Source organism: Hemitrygon akajei, chromosome 11, assembly GCF_048418815.1.
Source record: "Hemitrygon akajei chromosome 11, sHemAka1.3, whole genome shotgun sequence".
Classification (NCBI taxonomy): Eukaryota; Metazoa; Chordata; class Chondrichthyes; order Myliobatiformes; family Dasyatidae; genus Hemitrygon; species Hemitrygon akajei.
The window spans coordinates 79100239-79116347 of NC_133134.1; the positions used below are offsets into that span (position 1 = coordinate 79100239).

At 48.5% G+C, this 16109-nt stretch overlaps 1 protein-coding gene across 1 annotated transcript in view; it reads left to right on the forward strand.

Annotated features, from left to right (window-relative positions):
- The window catches only part of prcc (proline rich mitotic checkpoint control factor), a 94602-nt gene extending 82464 nt beyond the window's left edge, over positions 1 to 12138 (forward strand). The window contains exons 4-7 of the mRNA XM_073061196.1: positions 628 to 717; positions 2892 to 3035; positions 9702 to 9767; positions 10190 to 12138. Coding sequence (XP_072917297.1) covers positions 628 to 717; positions 2892 to 3035; positions 9702 to 9767; positions 10190 to 10276 — 387 coding nt within the window. The 3' untranslated portion in view covers positions 10277 to 12138. The remainder of the gene's footprint in view (positions 1 to 627; positions 718 to 2891; positions 3036 to 9701; positions 9768 to 10189) is intronic.
- The last annotated feature ends 3971 nt before the right edge of the window (positions 12139 to 16109 follow it).

Consider the following 16109-nt stretch of genomic DNA (forward strand, 5'->3'; position numbering starts at 1 on the left):
TTGGCTTCATACAGGGCAAAACCTGGCTCTTCACTCCTCCCTTTGTTCGTGCTGATGGGTGGGGAGGGAGAGCAAGTGCTGAACTTTTAGTACATGAGAAGTCCATCCAGGAGTCTGATAACAGCCGGGCAGGAGACCTGATGAAGGGTCTCACCCCAAGATGTTGACAGCTTTTACCCCTCTGTTATCAAACTCTTGGTTGGTCTTTTCATACACTGAGAGATGACGAGCTGATCTCAGCCTAAAACGTCGACTGTGTATTCTCTTCCATAAATGCTGCCTGGAATGCTGAATTCCTCCAACGTTTTATGTATCGCTCTGGGTTTCCAGCATCTGCAGAATCTCTTGTGGGATGGAAGGTGCTGTAGAGCTTGGTGGTGTGCGCTGTCAAGCTTGTGCCTTCTGCTGACGGGAGAGAAGGATAGTGGGTGGGGTCCTTAGTGATGTTGGCCGCTTTCCTGAGGCAACGTGATGGACGGTGGAGGAGAGGCTGGTTTTCCGTGATGGTTTGGGCCATGTCTCTGAGTCTTTAGCTTCACCTGCCATACTGAGTTGTGCTTTGGAGAGGATGCTTGCTGTGGTACATGTATAAAATCCGTTTGTACTGAAATGTTGATCCTTTGACAGAGTTTCTACAGTAACTACTACCAAGTGCCAGACCCTGCCATGCAGCCAGCTCCAGACGAGGAACTGAACACCTTCATCAACGACGAAGCAGTAAGTGTAACCAGGAGCGGGACCCCAGCGTTAACTTGTGCAGCACAGGCACTGGCGAGCTGACTGGGAGGAGACTAAGTGCGGAGCTAGCCCCAGGGGGAGGCAGCCTTTGGACTGGGGCAAGGGACAGAATAAAAGGGCCTGAGTAGCCAGTACTCAGTGGCTCTGCAGTCGGGAGCAGTGTGGGCCCCAAGACCAGCCTGCTGCTGTGCCTGCCTTCGACCCAGCTAGGAAAGGAATGGGAAGCTAAGGTTAGATGTGGGTCTGGCCAATTCTAGTTCCCACGCAGCAGAGCTGGTCTTCTTTGCTGCCTGAAGGGGGCAGACCGGTCACATCAGTCAGGACATCTCCCTGACTGTAATTTACGTAGGTCTTGTATTCTACCTGTTATCACCATGTATGTGGCTTATTATGTGAGAACAAAAATTAATCTAATACAGATTCCCCGATTCTCCCCCCCCACTCCCTTCTGGTTCCAGTTCGCCTCTCCCCTAATGGTTACCCTTCTCACCTTCTTGTCAGTCCAGCAGCGGTATGTACAAACAGCATTGCATAGAGTCATATAGGCATAGAGCAACACAGGCACATACAGGCCCTTCAGCCCAACAAGTCCATGCTGCCCATAGTACTCGCGCATCTGGTCCCAATTTCCTGCGTTGGCCCATATACCTCCTAGCCCTACTCCTGTAGTTACCTGTCCAACTGCTATTTACCAAGTGGAATAGAGTGGACAGTTCAGGCCTTTCTCACACCGAAATGTTGATTCTTTATTCCTCTCCACCAAAAACTCCTAATGCAGTGTAAATGGTGAAGGAAGTTGATCCTTCGTAAATAAATCTGAATCTGACAAAGGGTTTGGAACCTGAATCTTCAACTGTTTGTCATTCCAATGATGCTGCCTAATCTGCAAAAATGCTGGAGGAACTCAGCAGGTCAGGCAGCTCTTTGGAGAGGAATGCACAGTTGACATTTCAGGCAGGTTATAAACCTGAAATGTGATCCTACAGTACAGATGAATCCCAGCATCTTTATGACCCACGCAAAATGCTGGAGGAACTCAGCAGGTCAGGCAGCTCTTTCGAGAGGAATGCACAGTTGACATTTCAGGCAGGTTATAAACCTGAAATGTGATCCTACAGTACAGATGAATCCCAGCATCTTTATGACCCACGCAAAATGCTGGAGGAACTCAGCAGGTCAGGCAGCAATAAACAGTCAATGTTTCAGGCTGAGACCCTTCACCAGGGTCTCAACTGAATCATCAACTGGCTTGTTGCTGCTTGACCTGTTGGGTTCCTCCAGCATTTTGTTTGTGTTATTCTGCATTTCCAGCATCTGCAGAATTTCTGTGTTTATGCTATTTATTAATGCCTAAATCCAAGTGTACTTATTAAGAAGTATGCTGTTAACTCTGAGCTTCACACTAAAATGGAATGTCATTGTACCCTAGTGTATATGACAGTAAACTAGTCGGAATCATTAAGTGACGTTTTAGTTGTGTATTTAATCATTGTACCTAATAACAATCAAAGCACAGGAAAGGGCTGACCTTGTTATGCATAATGGCAATTGGTTGACATTCTTCATTCAGCCCCCTGAGTTTGTTCTATGGGAGGGAAGGGATTGCTGACATTCAGATCAGTTTATCAATCACCTCGGAATCCTTTCTCACCACTTTCCTCACCTCTCACTTGAAACCCCTGACACTCTCTGCATTTCTGTCATTTCTTCCACAAAATACTTGTTTGTCCATTATTTCTTTGTGCCCCATTACTGCCTCTCCAGCGTAATTTTCCAGCAGTTCGGTATTCACTCTCAGCTCTCTTGTACTCTATATAGCTGGAAAAAAAAATTGTATCTTTTAAATTATTAGGTAGCTTACCTTTCTATTTCATCTTCTCTTTCTGTATATATTTTTTTAGTTGTCTTTTGTTGATTTTTAAAAGATTCCCTCCCACTAACTCTGCTGTTATGCTCTCTTTGACTTCCCTTGTCAGCCACAGATTTGGGATGACCTCCTTCCTGAAGTCAGGAGACTGCTATTCCCACAGGAAGTGATGCAGGGTGGGGAGGGGTTGGTTCCTGGTACTCTTTCCTCTGCACCTCTGGAATTTGGGGGAGGATGGGGTGAAGAGCATTTCATCACCACCTCTCTCCCTTCTGTCTCGTTTCAGTTCAAAAGACTTCAAGGAAAGAGGAATCGGGGGAAGGAGGAAGTCAGTTTCTTGGAGATCAAAGGTGATGATCAGCTGAGTGGCTCACAGCAGTGGCTGATGAAGTCCCTGACAGAGGAGAAGGATTTGAAATCGTTCAGTAAGGTAAGCTCAGTCTGACAGGCTGCATTTCAGGGTAGAGCCACTGTGTTACGGCTCCAGATTCCCATCTTCAACGGCATAATCAGCTTTATTCACCGTAAACATTCACTTGGATTAGGACTTTACTGTGGTGTGGTGAAGCGACATGCAACAAAAAATAACAACATTTGACATTATAAAGAATTAAATAAGAAGTATATGGAGGTAGGTTTTTTAGAGTGCTGAGTGCATGGAATGCCCTGCCAAGGTGTGGTAGAGGCAGATATATTAGGGGCATTTAAGAAACTTTCAGGTGGATGATGGAAAAATGGAGGGCTACGAAGGAGGGAAGGGTTAAATTGGTCTTAAGGCTGATTTATACTTGTGTGTCGCATCTGTCCCATAGGTGTCGCATACCCTATGCTGTACCGTACGCCGTAGGGTGACGTGCAACTCTCCAGAAAAGTTACTCACGCGTCGTGGTGACGCAGACCGCAACAACTTTGATTGGTCCATGCATTTCCTCCTACACATTTCCGGCTGCTTCTTCTCCGCCATGTCTGTGCGTACACAGATACGAAATAGATGAACTACATTGTCAAATCTACCTGCGGACATGTGAAAATGTTTGAAATGCATTTCCTCGTCCATGTCTCTCACGAAGAAACTCAACACAGTGGCATAGAAACCCCACTGCCAACTAGTGTTTTGGCACACACCAGCGCATGCTCACTACAGCATAGAGCGACGCAGAAGTGAAAATCAGGGCTACAGCGTAGGCTTCCTTGTAGCCCATACACTCGTATAAATCAGCCTTTAGAGTAGGTTATGTTATGAGGTGGGCTAAAGAGCCTGTAGTTTGCTGCACTGTTCTATGCTCAATCACAATCTTTGGTTCTGTATGTGTGGAGTTTGCATGTTCTCCCCGTGACTGCATGAGTTCCCTCCCACATCACAATGACATACACTGTTCTAAATTGGTATAGGAACTGGTTTATTATTGTCACGTAGTGGGACAGTGAAAAGATTCTCTTGCACACAGATCAGATCATCACACAGAGCATTGACGTAGAACAAAGTGTGACGGTAACAGAATGCAGAATGAAGTGTAAGAGAAAGCACAGTGTGGGTACACAATAATGTACAAGATCATAACGAGGTAGATTGAGAGATAAAGGGTCCATCTTACTGTACAAGAGGTCTACTCGAGTCTGATAACAGTGGGGTAACAGCTGCTCTTGAGCTTGGTGGAGAATGCTTTCATGCTTTTGTATCTTTTACCCTTTGGGAGGGAGGAGAGGCAATGCCTGGGGTTGGGGGGTTTTTGATTATGTTGGCTGTTTTACCGAGGCAGTGAGGAGTGTAGACGAGTCCGTGAAGGAAAGGCTGGTTTCCGTGCTGTGTGCACAACTCTGCAGCTCCTTGCGGTCACGGGCAGAGCAGCTGCCGTGAAGCATCCCGACACAATGCTTTCCGTAGTGCATCGATAAAAATGGGTAAGGGTTGACAGGGAAGTGCCAAATGTCATTAGCCTCCTGAGGAAGTAGAGGCTTTGGGGAGCTTTCCTGATTGGACCAGGTCAGGCTATGATGAACACTGCTTTCAACACTGTTGATGTTTGTCTCCCTAGTGACTGGGTGAGGGGAAAGCGTGCAAGCTCCACATGCTGGAGGTTATGAGTACAGCCAGCAGCACTACCCGCTGTGCTTCTTTGCCGTCCCCCAAAGCCCACCCCAGAGGGAGCAGTGGCTATGCTATATTGTCCATTGATCGCAAGGCCGATAGTCTTTCCCACCACAGCCAATTGTCCCCCTGTACTGTGGTTGACAGAACTCCATTGATTCTGAAGCCAGTCTCCTTCTCCATCACAGCCACTCAGCGCCCTGCACTGTGGTTCAGTCCTGATAAAGGGCTTTTGCTAGAAACGTCGACTGTTCTTCCATAGATGCTGAATGGCTTGCTGAGTTCCTCCAGCATTCTGTGTGTGTTGCTCAGATTTCCAGCATCTGCAGATTTTCTCTTGCCTGTGGTTCAAAACATGTCTCAGACACTTAACAGAACTCCATTGACCCTGAGGCTGATCTTCCCCATCACAGCCCCTTGTCACCCCCTTGTCAAGTTCAAAACTTGTCGTGGACACTCGGCAGAATTCAGAGCAGCATTTGGACAGGCCCTTTGACCCACTGTGTTGTGCCAAACATGCAATGAAACACTAGACACTAGAACACTACAACACATTACAGGCCCTCCAGCCCTCGATGTTGTGCCAATCCAGATACTAAACCACACTACCCCGTAACCATCTATTTTTCTTCCATCCATGTGCCTGTCCAAGAGACTCTTAAATACCCCTAATGTTTTAGCCTCCACCATCATCCCTGGCAAGTCATTGCAGGCACCCACAACCCTCTGCATAAAAAACTAACCCCTGATGTCTCCCCTAAACTTCCCTCCCTTAACTTTGTACCTGTGCCCTCTGCTGTTTGCTGTTCATGCCCCGGGAAACAGGTACTGGCTATCTACCCTTTCTATGCCTCTCATAATCTTGTAGACCTCTATCAAGTCCCCTCTCGTCCTTCTATGCTCCAAAGAGAAAAGTCCCAGTTCTGCTAACCTTGTATCATATGACTTGTTTTCCAATCCAGGCAACATCCTTGTAAATCTCCTCTGCACCCTCTCCATAGCTTCCACATCCTTCCTATAATGAGGTGACCAGAACTGAACACAATGCTCTAAGCGTAGTCTCACCAGAGATTTGTAGAGTTGCAACATGACCTCTCTACTCTTGAACTCAATCCCCCTGTTAATGAAGCCTAGCATCCCATAGGCCTTCTTAACTACCCTATCAACCCGTGCAGCGACCTCGAGGGAGATATGGATTTGAACCCCAAGGTCCGTCTGTTCATCCACACTCTTAAGTAACCGACCATTAACCCTGTACTCAGCCTTCTGGTTTGTCCTTCCAAAATGCATCACCTCATACTTATCCAGATTGAATGCCATCTGCCACTTTTCTGTCCAACTCTGTATCCTGTCTATATCCTCTTGTAACCTTCGACAACCTACAGCTCCATCCACAACACCTCTAATCTTCGTGTCATCCCCAAACTTACTCATCCTTCGGCCTCTTCATCCAGGTCATTTATAGAATTCACGAAGAACAGGGGTCCCAGGACAGATCCTTGCGGCACTCCACTAATCACCGACCTCCAGGCAGAATACTTTCCTTCCACTACTACCCTCTGCTTTTTTCCTGTAAGCCAATTTTTTATCCAAACAGCCAAGGTTCCACTGATCCCATGCCTCTTAACTTTCTGGATGAGTCTCTCAAATGCCTTCCTAAAATCCATGTAGACCACATCTACCGCCCTACCCTCATCAATTTCTTTTGTTACCTCTTCCAAAAACTCAATTAGGCTTGTGAGGCGTGACCTTCCCTTCACAAAGCCATGTTGACTCTCCTTGAGTAGACTGTACTTCTCCAAATGCTTGTAGATTCTATCCTTAAGAATCCTTTCCAATAGTTCGCAGACCACCAACGTAAGACTCACCGGTCTATAGTTCCCAGGATTCTCCCTATTACCATCTTTAAGCAAGGGAACTACATTTGCCATTCTCCAATCCTCCGGCACCTCCCCTGCAGCCAAAGAGGATTCAAGTACTGCTCCAGTGATCTCTTCTCTCACTTCCCACAGCAACCTGGGGTATATCACATCCGGCCCTGGGGACTTATCAATCTTGATGTTTTTAAGAAGATGTAACACTTCTTCCTTAATCTCCACATTGTCCAGCACACAGGCCTGTTCATTTAGGACCTCCCCAACCTCCTCCGCCTCCAGGCACATGTTGCCTTCTTTATCCTTTTGCGACCCCCACCTTCATTCTTGTCATCCTTCTGTTCTTCACTCTTCTTTCCAATTTACTCTTGCTAGTTTCTGCCTCATCCCTTCATAGTTAGCCCTTTCCAGTTAAGTTTTTATCCTTTTCCATAGCTATAGGGGGTTGTGGTCACTCTCACCAAAATGCTTCCCCACCAAGAGGTCTGCCACCTGACCAGGTTCATTACCCAGACTAGATCTAGTATGGCCTCTCCTCTCATTAGCCGGTCCACATACTGTGTCAGGAATCCTTCTTGAACACATCTAACAAATTCAGCCCCATCTATCCCCCCCCGCCCCTTGCAGTCAGGAGGTGCCAGTCAATATGAGGGAAGTTGAAATCACCCATAACTACATCCCTGGATTTCCTGCACCATTCTAAAATCTGCATGCTTATTTGCTCCTCAGTGTCCCGAGGGCTATTTGGGGGCCTATAGACTACTCCCAGCACAGTGATTGATCCCTTCCTATTTCTGACTCCCCCACCCCCATGCTGACTCAGTGGACACTCCTGCAGCGTCCTCCCTTTCTATAGCCGTGATACTACCCCTGGCCAGTAATGTTACTCCCCCCCCACCCCTTTTCTACCTCCCATCATAATTCCTTTTAAAACACCTAAACCTCAGTACCTGCATCAGCCAATCCTGCCCTTCGTCCAGCCAAGTTTCAGTAACAACCACAACATTGTAGTTCCACGTACTGATCCATGCTCTAAGTTCATCCCCTTTATTCCTAATACTCCTAGCGTTGAAATAGACACATTTCAATCCCTCTAACTGGCTACATTTATGTTTTATCCCCTGCCTGTCCTTCCTCACCAACTCAGAACACATAGCAGCATGCCCTTGTCCTTCTACCTTAATCTCTGCACTCACATTCTGATTTCCACCCCCCTGCCAAACTAGTTTATACCCTCCCCAACAGCTCTAGCAAACCTGCCCGCCAGGATATTGATCCCTTTCCAGTTCAGGTGCAGCCCGTCCTTTTTGTACAGGTTGGACCTTCCCCAGAAGAGATCCCAATGATCCAGAAATCTGAACCCTTGCCCCCTGCACCAACTCTTCAGCCACACATTCATCTGCCATAACTTCCTGTTCCTACCCTCTCTGTCTCGTGGCACAGGCAGCAATCCCGAGATTACCACACTTGAGGTCCTGCTTTTTAACATCTTTCCTAACTCCCTGTATTCCTTCTTCAGGACCTCATCCCTACTCCTATCTATGTCATTGGTCCCCACGTGGACCATGACATCTGGCTGCTCACCCTCTCTCCTGAGAATACGGAGAACTCGATTCGAGATATCACAGACCCTGGCACCAGGGAGGCAACAGACCATCTGAGATTCTCGATCTCTGTCACAGAACCTCCTATCTGTCCCCCTAACTATTGTATCCCCTATCACTACTGCTGCCCTCTTTTCCCTCCTTCCTTTCTGAGCTGAGAGTCCAGTCTCGGTACCAGAGATGCGACTACTATAACTTGTCCCTGGTAGCTCGTCCCCACCAACAGTATCCAAAACAGTATACTTATTGTTGATGGGAACGGCCACAGGGACGCTCTGCTCTTCCTGTCTATTCCCCTTCCCTCTCTTGACAGTCACCCAGTTACCTGTCTCCTGATTTTTAGGGGAGACTGTCTCCTTGAAACTCCGATCTATTACTGCCTCTGCCTCCCAAATGATCCAAAGTTCATCCAGCTCCAGCTCCCTAACTCGGTTTGACAGGAACTGCAGCTGGATGCACCTTTTGCAGATGTAGTCATCAGAGACAATTGTGCTGTCCCTGACTTACCACATTCTACAATCAGAGCACTGGACTGCCCTATCTACTGCCTCTGTTACCAGCTCCTAAGTTAATTAAATTAATTAAAGAAACTTACCTGGCTTTACTTCACCAGGAGCAAGCTCGTCCTCTGCCTCTTCTCGCTGAAGCCTCTCGAGCCAAAGCCTCAAAGCTCCACTCCTTCACCGGCCCACTCACTCACTGGCTGCTCTAACACCTAGTTAAACTAATCCCTCCATTCTCTGCACATTCATATGCCTGTCTGAGAGCCTCACCACCACTCCTGGCAGTGTATTTCAGGCATCTACCACTCTCTGCTCATCTCCTTTCCCCCTCTCACTATAATGCAAGCTGTCTGGTATTAGGTATTTACAGCTTGGGAAAGTAGTCCATCTCACTGTTCTGAGTAAATAGGCTATCTACTCTGTCTCTGCCTCTCATCATCTTATAAACCTCTATCTGATCTCCTCTCAGTTTCTGCTGCTGCAGAGAAAACAGCCCAAGTTTGGCCAACCTCTCCTTACAGCTTATGCCCTCGAATCCAGGCACCTCTTCTACACCCCTCCAGAGCCTCCACACGCTTCCTGTAATGGGGAGAACAGACTCACTGCAACTCTCCAGAGTTTTATAAAGCTGCAACATCACTACCTGGCTCTTGAACTCAAGGCCTTGACTAATAAGGGCAAACATACCGTACACGTTCTTCTGTGCCAAGGCCCTTAGACGGAACTTGTGTTTGGGGTGAGGTCAGAGCAGCATGAAACTAGTTAATTTGGCTTGGGTTGGGGAGAACTATTCACCCTCAGTGAGGTGGATGTGGCAGGGAGGAGTCATCTGTATGTAGACACCCCCTCCCATATCCCCTCTGAAAATACAGACACCAGTCATTCAAAGGGAAAGTTCCTGCCGATTCCACAAGGGGGTTGATGTGGGGTGGGGGGGAGGTGTGGGGGGTGGTTTCTGACACCTGCACCTGGGTGAGTGAACAGGGTGACGGTAACTCCCTGTTTGTGTTCTGTGTTCCTATCCAGAAACGAGGGGAACAACCAACGAGCCAACAGAGACGCAAGCATCAGATCACCTACCTGATACACCAGGTGAGAGGGGAGGGAGGGCGAGGCTGTCACTGTGGCTCAGGGGCATGTTGCGGACGTCGGGGGTGGTGGGAGAGCGGAGTGTCTGATTCCCCAATTCCCACCTCCCCAACACAAGGGTTCGGCTCAGTGAAGCAGCTGTGGGGTTGGACCTCTGTTCTCGGGAGTGGTTCTGTGATTGTGCATGGGAATGTTACTGGGGTTGTGTGTCTGTACGTGTATCTGGTGTGTGGGGCCATGCACACCAGCACGTATTTGCGTTTGTGTCACTGTGTAGGTGTGTGTGAGAGAGAGACCCAGACATTTCTGATTTACCTGGTGGATATGCACATGGATAATCGTCAGTGTTTGTTCCCCCCCCCCCCCCCCCGCCCCGCCTGTACCTTCCAATCTAACCATCTAACCCTTTGCCTCCCCCCAACCAGGCCAAGGAGCGAGAGCTAGAGCTGAAGAATACCTGGTCCGACAATCGTCTCACCAAGCGGCAGACCCAGGCAAAGTACGGCTTCTGAGCCCCTCCTCCCCCCTCAGGAGAGGAACAAACCTTTACCGGGGGTACGGGGCAGCGTGCTGCTGACTGGAGGAGCCCCGTACAGTGGGGGAGGGGCATTGCTCCACAGCGGTCCGCTGTAGGTCAGGGGACACCCATCGATCAGACCCCTCCCATGTCGTCTCCCCCCGTCCCCTCCCAGCTTGAGCAGCCTTCCCGGAGACAAGCAGTTGTAAAGTTTTACTTGACGTGTGTGTGTGTTTTTTTTAAAAGAGAGCTGAGCGGCGAGAAAGAGGAGTTTCCTTTAGCATGAGCAGGTGACGGGGTGGAGGCAGTGATGTTAGAGGGGCAGGCTGTCTCAGTAATGGTGCTCAGCATGACCTGAGAGTTGTACAGTCGTAATATTTGTATAAAGATCATTTAGTGGGATGAATCAACTGTAGTTGGCTGTCATTTTTAGGACCGTAAGACATAGGAGCAGAATTAGGCCACTTGGCGTTAGAGTCTGCTCTGCCATTTCATCATGGCTGATCCATTACCCCTCTCAACCCCATTCTCCTGCCTTCTCCCTGTGACTTTCGATGCCCTGACTAACCAAGAACCTAACAACCTCCAATATACTCAATGACCTGGCCTCCACAGCCGTCTGACAGACTTACCAGCCTCTGGCTAAAGAAGTTCCTTCTCATTTCTGTTCTAAAGGGATATCCTTGTATTCTAAGGCTGTTCCCTCTGGTCTGAGGCTCCTCCACTATGGGAAACATTCTCTCCACATCCACTCTGTCCAGCCTTTCGGTGAGATTCCCCCACCCTCCATCCTTCAAACTCCAGTCAGTACAAGCCTGGAGCCAGTAAATGCTCCTCATACATTAACCTTTCACAGAATCATTCTGTAAACCACCTCTGGACTTTCTCCAATGCCAGTACAAAACTGCAAAAGATTATTCACTCACACATCACAGTGATAAAGGATTTATAAAACTTAACAATTTCAAATTAAAATTCCATTACTATTATCTACAAAACACTTAATTCCCTGGGGGAGGGGGCAACATTCTTGGAAATTTACCCAGTGTGCCCATAGTGACTATATTCACTCTCCAAGGATACCCGTGCAGACATGGCCCTGGGAAAAGGGCAGGCAGTCAACTCAGAAGTAGCCCTTGACTGCCTGGACTTGCACCTGGCTGTCTTGGCCGGGCCCAGGAGCAAGCCGACCATGAGATCCCCCTGAGCAACCAACACATGTGCCTCCGTACTGGGTGGCCATAAAGCAGGAGCACAGTGCAATGGGGAGCAGCCCTTCAGATATTAAAACGGGCTTCAGTCTCATTCCACGCTACTGGCAAGCAGCCGTTGTCCTGGTCCTCCTCTCGCCGGATTTAATGAGATCAGATTTATTTGTTGAAACGTCAAAACACGCAGTGAAATGTTGTTTGCATCAACAACCAACACAGTCTGAGAATGTGCTGAGGAGGCAGCCAACAAGTGTTGCCACACTTCCAGCATCAATGTAGCATGGCCACAACTTAATAATTATAACTCCACTGTATGTCTTTGGAACGTAGTACGTGGACCAGAGCACACGGACGAAATGTCAGGGTGAGAATGTACAAACTCTACGGACAGTAGCCGGAATCGAACCCCTGCCTGTCATCACCAGGTGCACTGTAAGGCATCAAGCTAGCTGCTATGCTACTGTGCATCGTTCAGAACAACTCCCACGGAGCTGAGGGTGAGGTGGGGAGGGGTATGGCGAGGGTAAAAAGAGGTTTCAAAGTGAGCTGCCTCAGGAGACACCAGGTCATTGCTCCCACGTTGAATCTGTAATGAACACTCTGTGAATAAAGAAATGTTAGTGTTATTTGTCACATGAACATCAAATCATACGGTGAATTGCTTCAATGACCAACACAGTCCGACGATGTGCTGGGACAGCCTGCAAATGTTGCCGTGCTTCCGGCACCAACTTACTAAGCTCAGTGTCTGAGGACCTGGTGAATGAGTGTGGCGGTAGAGACACTGGAAGTATCTGAGCTGGGGTGTGGGAGGGAAGGCAAAAATGGAGGATGCATACCAACAAGCTGTGTCTTCTCCCCCCTCACTCCTTGGACATCGGGTTTGTCCTTTGGCCAAGGAAGCCTCCTGTAGGATCTGGGCACCACGCAGCTCACTGAGCTCCAGCCCACACTCCCCTCAGCCTCTGACGCTGCCCTTGTCTACCCACCCCTCCCCTTTGTTTCCGTCTCCATCCCACCTCTCACACCCTCCCCCTTCTCCCCAAACCCCTTGCAGTAGATGCCGTCTATGTGAGTCCCATTGATCTCCTGTGCTGGACTCTTCCTGGACCTGTGGTGTCCTGTAACAGGGACACTGCATGTGGTGGTGGTGGGTGGGGGGGGTCCTCTCCTCAAGTGTCCCATTGCAGCCCCTCCCTTCTGCAGCTGGTGTAGGGCACAGATGGCTGTTGGTCCCTCCCAAGTCTATTGTCCGATCCAGATGTCACCCTACAGTGGGGAGGGCATATTCCCTTGACCCCCTGACCCCAACCCGCCACCTCCACTGGGCTCTGAGTGCAGCACCTGGAATGTTCGGAAAACTGGACCAATTCCAGACCCGTCTCCAGCAGCAACGAGTAGCGCCCGACCACTCAATGGAGAGGAGTGGCCGTCAGGGAGACAAGGTAGGCTTTGGTTCTTTGAACCAGTAAATGTGAAGCCACCTAGTGGCAGAGGCAGACAGGGTGCTGTCCTTCCCTACCCACAGGGTAACAACTTGCTCCAGTGTTTCTTTCCATTAAAGTTCACAATGGTACACGTGGTCCATACGGACCAAGATTAAAGCATTCCACTGCCCAGCCAAGGCCCATGTCCCTCCATTTCAATTCAAGTTTAATTGTCATTCAGCCATAGTGCTCCTCTGGGGCCAAGGTGCAGTCACATAAAATTACAACAGAAAAACATGGGTACAAGAAGTATTAATATAGCCAGTCCGAATGTCCTGCCCTGTAGATTGATGGTGTGTGGATGTCCTGGAGCTGGAGCCATGTTTTTGCAAGAGCAGTTCCTCACATGTCGTGCAGCTGCAGATGAACACGGTCCAGTGCCTCGCACCGAGCAAACACTGGAAAACAGTACTGAGGGGAGGGCCCAGCTTGGAGATCCATGTCCAATGAACTCTTGTCATCCTTGTACCTGTTAACATCTTAAATGTACCTAATTTGAGCTGAAGGTCCTGTTCCTGTGCTGTACAGTATTGGCCTCGACTGCTTCCTTTGGCAGCTTGTTCCACCTATCTACTACCAGCTGTGTAAAAAACTCGGTTGCCCCTCAAGCTCTTATTAAATGGACCACCCTCTGAAAAGGTTACCTATAGTGTCCCTTTGAAATCCCCTCTTGCATCCTCTGGGTGAAAAAAAAAATCCCTTTAAATCTTTCCCCTCACTTTAAACCTGTGCCCTACCCTGACCATCCACCTTGTCTACACCCCTCTTGGTTTTGTAAACTTCTATAAGGTCACCCCTCAGCCTCCTCCACTCCAAGGAAAACAGTCCCAGCCTGTTCCATCTCCTTACAACTGGGTGACCAGAAATGCATGCAATGCTCCTATTCCCGATTCTGGCCTCTTCCCTCACCTCACCTGCCTATCATCTCCCTTTCTCCCATGGTCCACTCGCCTATCAGATTCCTACCTCTCCAGCCTTTTACCTTACCTTTCCTACTCACTTATCACCTTCCAGCTTACCCTCTCAACAACACAAACAGAATGCTGGAGGAACACAGCATCTATGGAAAGCAGTCGACTTTATGGGCTGAGACCATCAGGACTGGAGATAAGTCAGGGTAAGAAGGTGGTGGGAAGGGAAGAAGCAGTACAGTGTAGTGGGTGATAGGTGAGACTGGGAGAGGCAGAGGGGTGGTACAGAGCTGAGAGGTTGCTGAAAGAGATAAAGGGCTGGAGAGTTGGGGAATCTGATAGGAGAGGACAAAAAGCAATGGAAGAAAGGAAAGGAGGAGCATCATAGGGAGGTGATAAATAGGTAAGGTGAGAGAGAAATAGGAATGTCACTGGGACTGGAAGCCTTGAGTTATTGGGGGGGAGGAGGGCAATTAGCAGAAGTTCGAGAAATCGATGTTCACTCCATCAGGTTGGAGGCTACCTAGACAGAAAATAAAGTGTTGCTCCTTCAACCTGAGTGTGGTCTCATTGCGGCAGTAGAGGAGGTCATGGATAGAGATATTGGAATGGGAAGTGGAATTAAAATGGGTGGCCACTCTTTCTGATGAACAGAGTGTAGGTGCTCAGCAAAAAGGTCTCACAATCCACGTTGGTTTAACCGATATACAGGAGGCCATACCGGATGCACAGGATACAGTAGATTATTCCAAGAGACTCAGGTGAAGTGTCACCTCACCTGGAAGGAAAGATGGTGGTGGGATTCCGTTGGAGATGGCGGAAGTTACGGGGAATTATGTGCTGGACGTGGAGGATGGTGGGCAGGGTGGGTAAGGACAAGAGGAACCTTATCCCTGGTGAAGTGGCAGGAGGATAGTCACCTTATCTCCTTACCTTCCCATCACCTCCCTCTGATGCTCCTCTTTCTTCCATTGCCTTCTGTCCTCTCCTATCAGAATCCCCAACTATCCAGCCCTTAGGATAGTTAAGGCCTATAGGATGCTAGGCTTCATTAACAGGGAGATTGAGTTCAAGTGTAGAGAGGTCATGGCGCAACTCTACAAATCTCTGGTGAGACCACATTTAGAGTGTTGTGTTCAGTTCTGGTCACCTCATTATAGGAAGGATGTGGAAGCTATGGAGAGGGTGCAGAGGAGATTTACCAGGATGTTGCCTGGATTGGAAAAAAAAGTCTTATAAGGCAAGGTTAGCAGAGCTGGAACTTTTCTCTTTGGAGCATAGAAGGATGAGAGGGGACTTGATAGAGGTCTACAAGATTATGAGAGGCATAGATAGGGTGGATAGCCAGTACCTGTTTCCCAGGGCACCAATAGCAAACATATGTACAAAGTTTAGGGGAGACATCAGGCGTAAGTATTTTACACAGAGGGTTGTGGGTGCCTGGAATGACTTGCCAGGGATGGTGGTGAAGGCTAAAACATTAGGGGTATTTAAGAGCCTGTTGGACAGCACATGGGTGAAAGAAAAAAATAGAGGGTTACAGGGTAGTGTGGGTTTAGTATTTTTTTAAGCAATATATATGTTGGCACAACATCGAGGGCTGAAGGGCCTGTACTGTGCTGTAGTGTTCTAGGATGGGGTGAGGACAGACGTGTGAAATGGAAGAGATGCGGCTGAGGGCAGCATTGACGGTAGAGGGAGAGAAACCCCTTTCTTTGAAGGAGAACACCTCCTTAGTTCTGGAATGAAAAGCCTCATCCCCAGATTCTATGGAGATTATCCTCTCCCCCAACCTTTTTTTATTCTGGCGTCTTCCCCTTCCTCTCCCGTCCTGAAGAAGAATCTCATCCCAAAACGTTGACTGTTTATTCGTTTCCTTAGATGCTGCTGAGCTCCTCCAGCATTTTGTGAGCGTTGCTTTAGATTTCCAGCATCTGCAGAACTTCTTGTGTTATTGATTTGCTGCTCCAAGTGCGGTCTTACCAACCTCTTGTAGAACTATTAACCTGACTCCTATAGTCTATTAACTATTAACTCCTATAGTCAGTAGCCTGACCGATGAAGGCCAGCGTGCTGATCTGTCTGTAGAAGCGGTTCCGCCACTTGGTTGTCAGAGACTGTTTGAGATGCACGCCATTGAGCGTATGTAACAGGTAATGGGACCTTATCCCCAATACCTCCCCCCCGGCTGTAACAACCGTAATGAAGTAACCCATGAA